The sequence below is a fragment of the Dermacentor silvarum genome, chromosome 11 (assembly GCF_013339745.2).
Source record: "Dermacentor silvarum isolate Dsil-2018 chromosome 11, BIME_Dsil_1.4, whole genome shotgun sequence".
Taxonomy (NCBI): domain Eukaryota; kingdom Metazoa; phylum Arthropoda; class Arachnida; order Ixodida; family Ixodidae; genus Dermacentor; species Dermacentor silvarum.
In genome coordinates this window covers 29,529,135-29,542,087 of record NC_051164.1, presented here as the reverse complement: position 1 = coordinate 29,542,087, position 12,953 = coordinate 29,529,135, and the positions used below count along the sequence as shown (strand labels likewise).

General features: G+C 43.7%; 1 protein-coding gene across 1 annotated transcript in view; it reads right to left on the bottom strand.

Moving 5' to 3' along the window:
- Positions 1-6,192: 6,192 nt before the first annotated feature.
- LOC119432481 (uncharacterized) overlaps positions 6,193-12,953 on the bottom strand; it is a 53,577-nt gene continuing 46,816 nt past the window's right edge. Inside the window, exons 2-3 of the mRNA XM_037699646.2 lie at positions 11,504-11,743; positions 6,193-6,368 (exon numbers count right to left, since the gene is read on the bottom strand). Of these exons, the coding sequence (XP_037555574.1) occupies positions 6,193-6,368; positions 11,504-11,743 (416 nt within the window). The remainder of the gene's footprint in view (positions 6,369-11,503; positions 11,744-12,953) is intronic.

Below are 12,953 nucleotides of genomic sequence, written 5' to 3'. Positions count from 1 at the left end.
CAACAGAAAGCTGTATCAGGAGTTTTTCATATTGCTCTACAATTTTCTCATTTATATTTTTAATATAATTATAATGGTTGAGAGGCTGATTAATGAAGTAAGCTTAATTATGTAATTAGGCGGAATGCAGAATATAATCTCAGCATCTCGAAGCGACGGCAAAAAAAAAAAAAACCTTGGCTCGGTACAGCTACGTAGCATTTGCATATTTTTAAAATTTGGCCCAAGTTACGTGAAACACCCTGTATATATACATATACCTTCGTGTACCTACATAGTGTCATAGTAATACAACATTTCTTACGTTTTCTTTGTACTCTCTTGATTTCGTTATGTTGTTTATCAAACTTAGTTGTCAATCTTCTTTCACTATTAAGTTATACACGTATGACTGACACTATGTCCTTGCCAAACGCTCGATTTCAGGGTGTGCGCGCCTCGTCATGCAAACTTCCAGGAGGCAGCATTCTCCCGCAATCCCGCTATCTGTGTCCGTGTACAGGTATATCGTTGTTGGGGGCCCGCACAACAAAGTTGTTATCGCGCTCTGTTTCCATGCTGGACCGGCACGTACGTACGTTGTTCATATTTATCAGCTTGCTGTTCGCCACGTTGCATCAGCTTGCTGTTGCCGAATGCTTTTGATTGGGCGTGTGCAAGGAGGTTTAAAAATATTTGCTGGAGCGGCAGCCGCCACTGCTTCTTACCAGCACAGGTGAAGCCAGAGTTTGCCTATACTTGTACTCTGACAGAGGGCCGCGACAACTGAAACCCGCTCACAGCTCACTTGCTTTTGGTCCCCTATTATTTATTTTATTTACATCATACCCACAGCGCCTCGTAGCATTACAGTGGGAGGGGGAGGGGAACGAAAAAAAAAATTGCAAGGCATACAGAGTAAAACCCCTCTACATAAAGAGTAGCGACACGCTTTGAAGAATGCCGCCTCCTCCTCGCACGCCCTGTCCGAGGCGGACGCCGCGTCGGTATTGGCCTAATGGCATCACGTGGGCCGTCGCGCCGCCGCGCGCTGGCTGCGTTTGTTTACGATCGCGCTCCATCGCCATTTTCGCCCGAGAAGCGTCTACCGACCGGCGAGGAGCACAACGATAGCGGCGAACACAGTCGACGATCGTCGAAATGTGATCAGCGACGGAACGCGTCGGCTTTTATACATGAGTCATCGAAGGTTCGAGAGTAATCCCTGGTGCCCACGTGTCTTCCAGAAAGTACTACACAATTCGCGACACTCAAACAATCAGATTACATAAGCATCGGTGACAACAGACAACGGATAGACGCATCGATAAACTTCCGATACATGCAGGCGCATCCTGCGCCGAGCGATAACGTTTACCATTTGTTAGCCGGTGAAAAGCGGTCAACGGTGAAAGATAGACAAGTGCACGTGTCTCAAGCGGTGTAGGCGGCGCCACGGTCGAGAAAGGAGCGCGAAAGAGAGGAGAAACGAGGAGGAGGGAAGGCGGAGGAGGAGAGTGTCGCTACTTTTTATATAGAGGGGCTTTAATACAGAGTGGTAGCAAGCACGAGCAGCATAAAAAACAAATGGTATACATATAAGAGCGGCAAAGAATATCTTCACAATCGATCAAGACTGGTGAACATACTCTAGTGCATTAGCAAAATTAATCAATAAACTTACAATACACTCACTAATATAACAAGAAAATGTAAATCAGTAATGAACCAAAGCTTACTCTGTACCAACAGCTATAAAAAATCACAAGAAAACCTAATAAATACAGTAATGATACCAGGGATCAGCACGAATACTCGACGACTCAAATTCAGAAATAATTATTCGACAAGTGCAAAATAAATTTCATTAGACGATGCAATTGCCAGAGACTTATCTAATCGATTCCATTCACGCATTGTTTTAGGAGAAAAAAAGGACACGCGGAATAACTCTGTTCTGCGCGCGAATTCCAATACCTTATACTCATGTTCAACTCTATGTGAATGATAGCTAGGTTCCTTTATGTAAATATGCCTGTCAATACCAACTTTTGCATGATAGATATTGTGAAAAAACTTTAATCGAAGTCTGCGTCACCCGAAAATGTAGCGTGTCCCATTGCAATAATTCTCTCATGCGCGTATAACTGATGTTTCTGTCATAACGTCGAGAAACAAATCGAACTGCTAAATTCTGTTCAAGTGTTGCTCGGTCGCGGACTGTTGGGGGGTCCAACAACACACGCGTAATCAAGAACAGAAGCCCGTATGTTTTATAAAGCAATTCTTTAGTTGACTCATTAAAAGTTCTTGGCATTCCGGCGACGGAACCCTGGTGTCTGCCCTGCCCTGCCTTGCCTGTTAGATAGTTGACATGTCGCTGCCGATTTAAATTAGACGTAAAATAAACTCCTAAATATTTGTATTCGGTAACCTTAATCATGTTGACATCGTTAATCGTCTATGAAGTTTGAGAGTGTAGCTTTTTACGAGTGAATTCCATGTAAACTGTCTTATTTACGTACAACTGCATGTGCCATCGGGCGCGTCAGTCGCTAATTTTAGCCAAGTCTCTTTGAATAAAAAGTTTGTCCTGTACAACACCAACTTCCCTGTACAAAACGCAATCATCCGCAACCAGCCGCATGCGAGATTTTATACCTTCAGTCATGTCATTTATATACAGGGTGACGAAAGTTAAGTTGACAGTTTTTTTTTTATTGGGCGCTGAGACGTACGCGAGAACCACATCTACAGTAGTATTGTGTGGCGAGGGGGACACAGTGAGATGATAATTATCGCTGTTAGCAGTGCAATTAACAAAAATTGAATAATTAACTTTTGACTGGCTGCAGTAAGCAGGCACGTTTGCATTGAAAAGTTAGAGGTAGTCGTGTTTCTACAGTGTTCCACTTGGCAGAATTCTTCTAGCGTATCCGTGCTTTGAGATGTCGAACTTGGGAAATTTAATTGCCGTTCGCGTGATTACGCATGCAAGACAGTGACGCCCGGCGCAAAGCTCCTCCCTTATCTCGGTATAACAGAAGGTACCATCGTTACAGGCTGCGCGGTTCCGTGTTTTGATAGCTGTTCACACTTCTGGGCTTTGCGATTACGCCAGCCGATAGTGAAAGGGGGCAGTTATCACTTCTGTCTATGCTTCCGTCCCATTTATCAGACTAAACGCCCTACGTAAAAGGCGCGTCACATAAGGGAGGATCTTTGCGCCGGTCCTCGCTGTCTTGCATGCATGCGTAATCAGGTGAACGGCAATTAAACTTCGCAGTTCGACATCTCAAAGCACGGATACGCTAGAAGAATTCTGCCAAGTGGAACTCTGTAGAAACACGACTGTACTTTTCAATACCAACCTGCTTACTGCATCCAGTCAAAAGTTAGTCATATTCAATTTTTGTTAATTGCACTGCTAACAGCGATAATTACAATCTCACTTTGTGTCCTCCTCGCCACATAACCCTACTGCAGATGTCTTCACGTACGTCTCAGCACCTAATTAAAAAAAAAAAGCTGTCGACTTTGATCACCCTGTACATTAGGAATAAAAGCGGTCCTAACAGGTGCTAGGCTAATTGAAAAATAAAAGATTGCAGTTTCTGGCTAAAATATTACCTTCGGCTTCGTACGAACGTCATGATGTGCCATAAAATTTGAGAAGAGAGTTAAGACTTTCTTCTCAAAGCAGTCACAGAAAGAAGGACGTCGAACAATATCTGTATGGCAAAATTAACCATCTTAGATAGCACGATGAGGGAAGAGAGCACTTCGAATATTGTCCACTATTCGCCAACGTTGCCTCGTGCCCATGGTAAAATGGCGGCGGTCCGGCTTCAGTTTGCAGACGTCGTCTGCACTTCGGCATTTTTTTTTTCAAGCCGCCTTGGGCGTGTACGTGTATAAATACTCACCTCATTCTTGGCACGGGGGTCATTACCGCGCCGATCGTCGACAGTGGCTGCCCGCCACGCCACCACCCTAGTTTCCCTGACCGGGCCAAAGTTCGCCCTAATAAAACTTGTTTCAAGGTTCCTGGACTGCTATATATATATATATATATATATATATATATATATATCATTCCCTGACGAAAGCCGGACCCCGGCCGAAACGTACGAAATGAAACATCGTTTTTTCGTACGTGCGTCCTCAACCTACAAGTGTCTGTTCAACTACTGGATCCTGGCAGACTTTCACTTTATATATAGATAAACACGTGACATAGTCTTGTGTTTATCTTGGCATATGTTTTCATATACAACGCATGTGTGTGAAACACATTTACATTTGCTTGCATTCTTGTACCACATAATAAGATATGTCTCTTCTCCCGCTATGTTTTTTTTTTTTTTTTTTAATGCCACCCTGAGTATTGTGTCACCTTGAGGGAGCGGTCCTTACGCTGTCAGGCACTCGGTTGCCTTTACCGTCAATCATCTTGACAAGTACATACTTGTTGTCAGAATGCATTTGTAAAAAAAATGCATAACGTTATCCGGTAAGTATACTCCTTCTCACTGGCGAACAATAAATAAATAAATAAATAAATAAATAAATAAATAAATAAATAAATAAATAAATAAATAAATAAATACGAAAATGTATAAGCGGCGGAAAACAACGGGCTTCCGCGCGCAGGTGGTAGGAAGCAGGGGCCTGACCACGTGACCCACTCGCAGCTGCAGCTCCCGACAATGAGCGTGTGCATCCATGAGGACACACCGGCCAGCCGCTGCGACCACAGCACGTGCAGGCACGTCACACTGCTCGATGTCTGAGTCAGGAATATTTTAGGTTAACCTGCATCAGCAAAATGTTTGTTAGCCGGGCTTGTTGGTAGAAGGCATAATATGGCAAGCAGCACCGAAACGGGACGATCGATTAAGGGTGGAGCTGCCGATGATTTATTGGCGTCCTATTTGAAACGGGGCGGTGACAAATAGTCACCTCGCCTGCTTGAGCTAATCAGGCAATCTATAGATATTTATCACTTTAGCATTTTGCTTTCATCTCCTTAATCCTTTTTTTCCCTGAAAACTTCTACAGCTACCTATACCGTTACATATGCGTGTAACGGATTCAGCCTTATCATTTTCTTACCCATTCCCCCCCCCCCCCCCCCCATCAATAATACCCTGTATTCCCCAGATGCATCTTAACTTGAAGGCCATGCCCGACCTAATCTAAATAACGTCAGTCATGAACGTGCCGAAGGTACTGAAATGAGCAAAGTTAACGCCAGGCGCCACTTAAATCAACTGAGGCATGGACTTCAAGTTAAGATGCATTTCTGAATACGGGGGTAAACGTATCTTTCTTATCCCGACTGCTGACCAGTTAATGCTTTCACTCACTTTAAACCCCTGCCTCCAATATTCCGTCTCCGTTTCTCTCACTCTCTTTCTGATGACTCCTGGTTATCTATTTACACTTCCATTTACCCCGTGCTTGGTTGCCAACTTTCTTGAACTCTTTTTTTCCCTTTGTGTCCACAATATTGAGGTACAGATAGTCGTGCACTTTAGCCGCCCATTATATTCATTCATGTTAATGATTCTTTCTTCAAAACAATTTTTGCTCTGCGCTTCGCGACGTCAAAAAAGGCCCAAGATGTGTGACCCTACACTGCCTCATTTGTAGTTTTGCCGTGGGCTCCCAATGCCAACCGGCCCATCGACCTTTGATTAATTTCCAACCCCGACATGATGTATGATTTTAAGTACAGAATGACATTTGCGAACGTTAGCGCTGGCACCATTAGTCCTTTCCAGATTCCTCCCACCACCCTCCGGAGCTCGTGCATCCAGGCAACAGCGTCCGTGTCGTCTGTTCATTCAACTATCTGTTACGTTTTGGCGCTGTTTGCCACATCATGTCTGTATTAGCTATCTGAGGACAGACCGTTCTTATCGTGAGAGTAGCCTCGGAGGGCCGACTTACGTTCAATCCGCACGGCCTTCCGCACGCGTGCGAGCGCGTGGAAAACTGCACGTGTCACAGTGCACAAATGCCGATGTTTTCTATGGATACTTAAGACAGATTTGGGGTTAGTGTAATCTAGGTATCTGGACATTTTCGTCATTAGTGTACTACGCGATACACTAATGCGTGCAAGAAGACCTTGTCTTTCTTCGATGCCAACTGCTGCATGACTCGCCTTCTTTTATTTTTTTAATTTTAATTTTTATTTTTTTTTCATTAGAGCGGGTGTTGCAGCTTCCCAGGATAGAAAGTCAACTGAACGCCTTCGGAAACTACAGGCCGAAGCCAAAATGGTCGCGGGTACGCACCGGCTTCGTCCTTGCTGATGAGTTTTGACACGTTGGACAAGATGGCCACGGGTGTCACGCTGCTCAGGGAACCAAGAGCGCAGCCTGCGAAATCAAGACATTGGGCTTTCAGAATAAAACCCGTAAACGACGTGCGCGCGGCGCGCAGTCGCGACGATGTTAATAAATGATTAATGCAGAATCAGAATCAAGTTTATTAAGTTCATAGCAAAAAAACAACGTACAGATAAATATACAGGAGGAGGTCCGAAAGCACTAGGCTGTCCAAGTGAAACAGCATTAAAGTAAAAAGCATTGTAACAGCAGTAAACATAGTTGAATTATTTACATGGTTTCCGTGGCGTGGACAAGCGCCATCGCCGAATGCTTGCAAGAAAAGAAAATTGTGCAGAAACCATCGGCGACGATTCTCAATGTAAACGAACACACGAACGCTTCTAGAAAGCTATTCGCTTTAATAAATGAATGATGCGCTTCAAGGCGCATACTTGTTGCATTTGTGATATTAAGGTAGCACGCGTTTGGTTGCGTAATTCCGTAGATAAAATAGTCATTAACCAGCCCATTTTTAGCCGTAGTATAGGTGGCTTTACATGTGAGCCGATGCGCCATGTGTGTGTTGTACTCAGGGGCGAGAGCGCCGGTATTGAAGGCGAATACCATCCTCCTCTCTTTCGGCTCCCGTAGGAGGAGAGGGTCGGGAAAGAAGAGGGCAGGAATTCCCGATCGCTCCATCACAGCACTTTTGGGGACACTGGAGAGAAACACAAAATTAGTTTGGACTGATAAAGTATTCGTTGAAAACTCCATCTTCGTTTGTATTACGGCGATATACATAAGTTAGCAATTAAAAAAGAAAAAGTCCAAGTTTCATTTTTTGCATTTCTCGCCAGAACACCAGCGCCGGTGCCTAACCATGACGTCACAGATTTGAAGGTACCTTTTTCACTGTGGTACCGTCGTGGCTAAGTAAAAATTCTAGCACTGGCTAAGTGCAGTCTTTGACCCCTTCATTCCATTGTAGTACATTTTTATCGATAAAAAGAAATTAACTAGATCCTAGAAGGCATCGACAAAATGGCTGACGTCAAGGCGAGCTAATCCGGGAAGGCAGCATCACCAGGCTTTCGTGTCGGCTTACCAAGCGTCGTCTTGCGGTAAGAGTGGCTTTTTTTTTGGCATTGTAGAAGAGGACGTTACTAACACAGCTAAAATCATTTTTTTTCTTTTGGTTAGAGTCTCTCTAAAGCTTCAGACGCCGCAGAGCTCTCAAGCAACAGTACGTTACCACTTGGACGGGGATGAACGCGCCCTACAACTAGGTAGCGCGAGAGTACGCGCCCTTTGAATCGGCAGTGAAGAAATTTGAACCACCGACCATGAAAACGGGCGAAAAGAAATCTAATCGCGTTGCAAACTTTATTCGCCGTGAGACATAATGAACTGGGTTGAAGTGTAGCGCACTACTAGACAAAAGAAGTCCTGAACGACCGACACACAGCGCTAACTTTCTACAACCACGAATATTTCGTTGACATGAGCCAATCTTTGCTCATTAATGTGTGCAGTTCCGGCAGATGAGAAGGGCGGCTTCGCTGTTTTCGCTTCACAAATGTTTCAATAAATAAGCCTGTGTAGCGATCCCGCCTGCGTTCAGTCAACGCAAGGGTGCTAACGAAATTAACCGCTATTCATAAATGGAGAGGCTTCGGACGAGCGTCGAAAGAGAAGAGGAAGAGGCGAGAAAAATTCTCTGGATGTATTTTTAGCGTCAGAACGCAGAAATTAAATATGTAATTTTCCGTTATTTTGTTTATACCATACTTGCCCCCTCCCCCCCCCCCCCCCTCCCTTCAGCTTGTGGCCCAAGCTGGAGGGGGCAGTGTACACAGATAAATATGTAATATTAAAGGCTAGCATGATAATATAACATTACAAGAAAAAAATGAAACATCAAGAAAACACATAAAACAGCCCACAACAGCAACCTTTATGAGAGAACTATTGAGAACATGAGTTTCAAGTGGTTCCGCAGAGTTGAAATAATGAAAAGGTATGGCATTTAACTATTCTATAGTTCTGGGGGAAAATGAAACCACGAAGAGGTTTGTTCTGGAAAGGTAAGGAGAGAGAGTAAGAGGGTGTGGAATGACAGGTTCTTCTGGATGCAAAGTGAGTGATGTATGGGCTAAGATGTAATGGATATTTACGATTTATTAAGTAGTAAAGAAAGTTTAGCAGTTGTTTCGTCTCGTTTAAATGGTGTGAAATCAGTTAGTGAGCAATAACTTGGTTACAGGCTCTTCACGGCCGTGTTTGGAGAAAATAAGGCTTAATGATTTTTCTCTGTATTCTCTCAAGGGCATTAGTGTTAGCTTTAGTAAACGCAAGAATATTCCAATCTGGGTCGAATAAGGGTGGTGTTTCACGTCAGTGGAGTCATCTTTAAGCTTATGGCATGGTAGAAATAGTTTTCTAGCACAAGAGGTAGTGTTAGTAATATGACGATTCCAGTTTACTTATAGTCGTTGACTTCAGTCAATGGATCTGGGCCGACGGAGTACGAAAAATTCAGAGGTATCTTTTTCTTAGTTATACGAAGGAGCACAGATTTATCAGAGTTGAGCTTCATCCCCCATTTGTTGCTCCACTCAAGAATATTGTTCAAGGCTAAATTAAGTGCTAGTTGATCATTAGCTGTATTATTGTTAAAGATGATACAATCGTCGGTAAACAGGCGAATATTAATGCGGGCATCCACTACGTCAACTATGTCGTTACAGTAAGTAAGAAAAAGTAGTGAGCCAAGCAGGCTGCCTTGAGGAACGCCAGAGGTCACCGAAAGAGGATCTGGCTGTTGCCCATCAATTACTACGTACTAGTTGCGACCCATTAAATAAACGAACCCAGGATATGAGGAAGCTAGGAAGACCAGGGAATTCTAATTTGAAAATTAATTTGTCGTGAGGAACAACCTTGTTAGCCTTTGGAAAATCCAAAAATATTAAGTCTACCTGCCCAGCCTCGTCAAGAAAAGAAGCAAAAGAGTGAATGACTCTGCTTCATTCGGTGATCGTCGGGAGCCCCTCCTGAAGCCATGCTGGAAAGGCGATAAACTGTTATGCTCGTTCAAGGAAACAGTAATGCACTCAGCTACAACGTGCTCAATTTTCAAGACGAGGATAAGATAGAAATCAGACGATAATTCACGACTGAAGGCGGATCACCCTTCTTTAAAATAGGAACAACGCGTGCTATTTTCCAATCATGCGGGAGCATTGCAGAATTAAGTGAGTCCCGAAAAACTAACAAAAAAATTACTTAAAGATTCAGCCTAATGCCGAAGGAAAGTGTCGAAAATGTAATCTGGACCATTAGATGACTGTACTTTAGCCTGAGGAGCATGTTAAGTACACCTTGCCCAGAGACGGGCATATGGCTAAGACAGGTCGCGAACTACATATTGAATACGTTTCAAGAAATCTGAAGCACCTTTTTCGTAAAAGCTCTCACATATGCTCTACTTTGAAAATGCTCATGCCGACAAGGGTTTGAATGCCTTCTCGGTTGCTGGCAATACCTTTATTATATCCTTCCACATGGAGACCTACTTAAATGCGTTAAAACAGCACTGACAAGTTCATTGCTATTAAGTTTTCACGTGTGGCGGGGGTTTCAGTAGAAGGTTTTTTTATAACTGCTGACATTTATTTAACTTCAACATTTATGCAATGGAACACTGGCTCGTACTTGAAAAAGAAAGGCGTGTGGTAGGGTCCTTATTAAGTCTTGCTCTTAGCGACCTAGCAAGTCGAAGCACCTCCTAGGTTCGAATGTTCAAAGTTTTCAAATTTCTTAACATTAAAAAAAATTTTTTCCTAACTGCTCATCTCAGAGTCTTGAAAATGAACGCGCTCAAGTTTTATCGATTGTACGCGAGTGTATATGTCCCCTTGACATGACGAGGAGTGGTCGTGACGTGTGAGATACCAGTCGATGGCTATAGTCAATTTTTTTTTTTAATCAGCGTCGAGCATTAGCTTTCGGGCGACAAGGAGTAATAATCTCCGCTTCTTCACAATCACATTCAATGTCGAATAACTTACACGAGCTTAGGCTATCCCAGTAACATGCTTCACTTATATGCCGTCCAAATGAATTTCGTTATTCTAACGGACTTTGGAATCGCTCTTGCAGATCACACATGATGCACATGCAGTAGCATGTAGTAGACGAGGGGTTCAGTGTCTGAACGGCAGCATAAGCCGTGGCCCGCTAAACACAAGGACGCAGACGTGCACGATGCGTTGGTTTCCCCACGTATTCGAATGATATATTGAAGTAAGCTGCAGTCTCGCACAGTTGCTCAGACCTGTGGTATATACGCTAGCGACGGTCATGTCTCAAGGACTGCGCACAATTTACTTGAATCCCGACAAACGCGAGGCTTATTTTGCACGAGTATCACTTGTCCCGCCGGTGGGTCGAGATCTTCCCCCCCAAATGTTTGTACCGAATGCCATCACTATCCGTCCTACTCTCCCTGAAAAGGCGCGAAAAAAAAAAGAAAAAGCGAAAGAAAAATGGAGGAACAAACGAACGCAGGAAAAATACAAGGACAAAAAAAAAAAAAAAAAAAAAAACATCGCCGTAGTTTAAGCTCGCATTGTTGACGCTTCTGGAACGCAAGAGATTTTCTTTGAGTGGAGGAGATGCCGCCGGAAACGTGGCTTACAGCAGCTGCAGCCACGCGGTGGAGACCACCACCACAGCTTCGACTTAACTACATATTTTTTGTCGTTGTTGTTGTTGTTCCTCTGCACAAATGACACATACCCACTGTGGGGGATTGGCCAAAAACTGGGCGGTATATATGCGAAAATGGATGAAAAAAGTTCAGAAAAAAATATACTAGGGGATGACGAATACTGCTCAGTGTTCAAAGTGGCACAGTCATCAGTTAATAAAAAAAGGTAAATAATTGTTATAATTTACTGTTTTAGGAAGGTAGCCGATTAGTGTAATCTAAATAGCGTCAACATTTTCACGAATACTTGTTAACCGGAAGACGACGTACGAAAGGTACTCATGCTGGACAAAAAGTCTCAATTCAAGCGATTCAATTTTTTTTCGTTTTACATTTTATCGCCGAATGTGGCTTTATAAAGTACCGGCAGCATGCCAACCTAGCTGTTATGCTCTTAATAACCAACGCTCACCCATGTAGAACATCCAGGGCTCGCGCGAGAAGCCCTTGATGATGAGAAAAGCTGTCATGGAGAGGATGCCGGCCATGGCCATCGCCAGGTCGGGCAGCTTGAGCACGCGGCTGCAGATGCCGATGAAGAGGCCCGAGCACACGATGTCCAGCGCCCCGAAGCCAGCCGCCATGTTGGAGTACATGGCGACGCTCCAATGGAAGCGCCGCAGAGAGAAGTAGAACGAGATGCTCTTGCCGGCTGCGCAAGGAGACGGGGAAAAAGGTTACTCGCTTGAAATCTCTTACCTTAAGAAAAAAACATTTGAACTAGAATATACATAATCAGTGTGTTACACAAACAGGAGTGACGGTTATACCCGACTCTTCGAGATGGCTGATTTCAGCTCAAGTGTCACACACAGGAAGCACTTTGCAGTGGGTTCAGTGCAATACCACGTTTGCGAGCATTACTTGCCTGTTTTGTTTGGACTTTAAAGTCGTAGTACGCGCTGCTTGCGTCAACACCAAAAAGAAATAAAAATAAAACTAGACTTTGGTGCAACAGCCTGGTGGCGCCACCTGTCACCACAACGGTAGCGGTGACAAATGGCGCCACCCACTTTACCTAGGGCCATGGCCAGTTGATCCACTGTATACTGTGGACTCATGGCGTGATCATACGGTTGTCATAATCATCCTCTAGAATCACTCCGCGTGATTCGTTGCTGTGCCCGAAAAGGTTCCACTAGGATACTTTCGTTACGCTTGCAGAGGACTTCAGGCTCTACCATCAGCTACATTAACCTGCGGCAAAATATTATCACTCGTCCCCATTCACCGACGAAGGGAGATTGGCCTAGTTTCATCGTAGAATCAACAGGAATAACTTTATCTTCCCGCTAACTTGATAGTAAGTAATACTACGCAATGTGGAAAACAAATAACATGAACTGAAACTTGGACGTGCCGATTAATAAAACTATGTGGCACCATAAAAAAAAAGTGTAACGCGTTCAAGACTTGGATGGCAAAACTAACAATCACTAGACAAGAATCAAACATTTGCTTTTCCCATAAGGCACTTCCGCACACAAACTGTATATATAAGTAACAAAACTGCTTTATCTGTTTATGTATAAGGATATATACAGTTTATCTGTAAATATATCTATACTGGCGTCCCGTCTATGTCATATCTGTCAGGAACCTGAAAGCATTTAGCATTTAACCTACCGTCTATTGCAAACCTCAGCCAAGTATTTCAAAATTTCCTTCCAACAGTTAGGTATTCCTGTAAACACTCAAAATATTATCTCCTCCCGGATTTCTGCACTGCGCTTCATCCACAGGAACGTCTGCCTGGTGAAGTACCCCTGTGGCACGAGGAGGATGCCATGTTCATCTTCTGAAACAATAACTGGACCTTTCACAAAATTGGCGATCGTGTCCGAAATCAGTTTAATACCGAC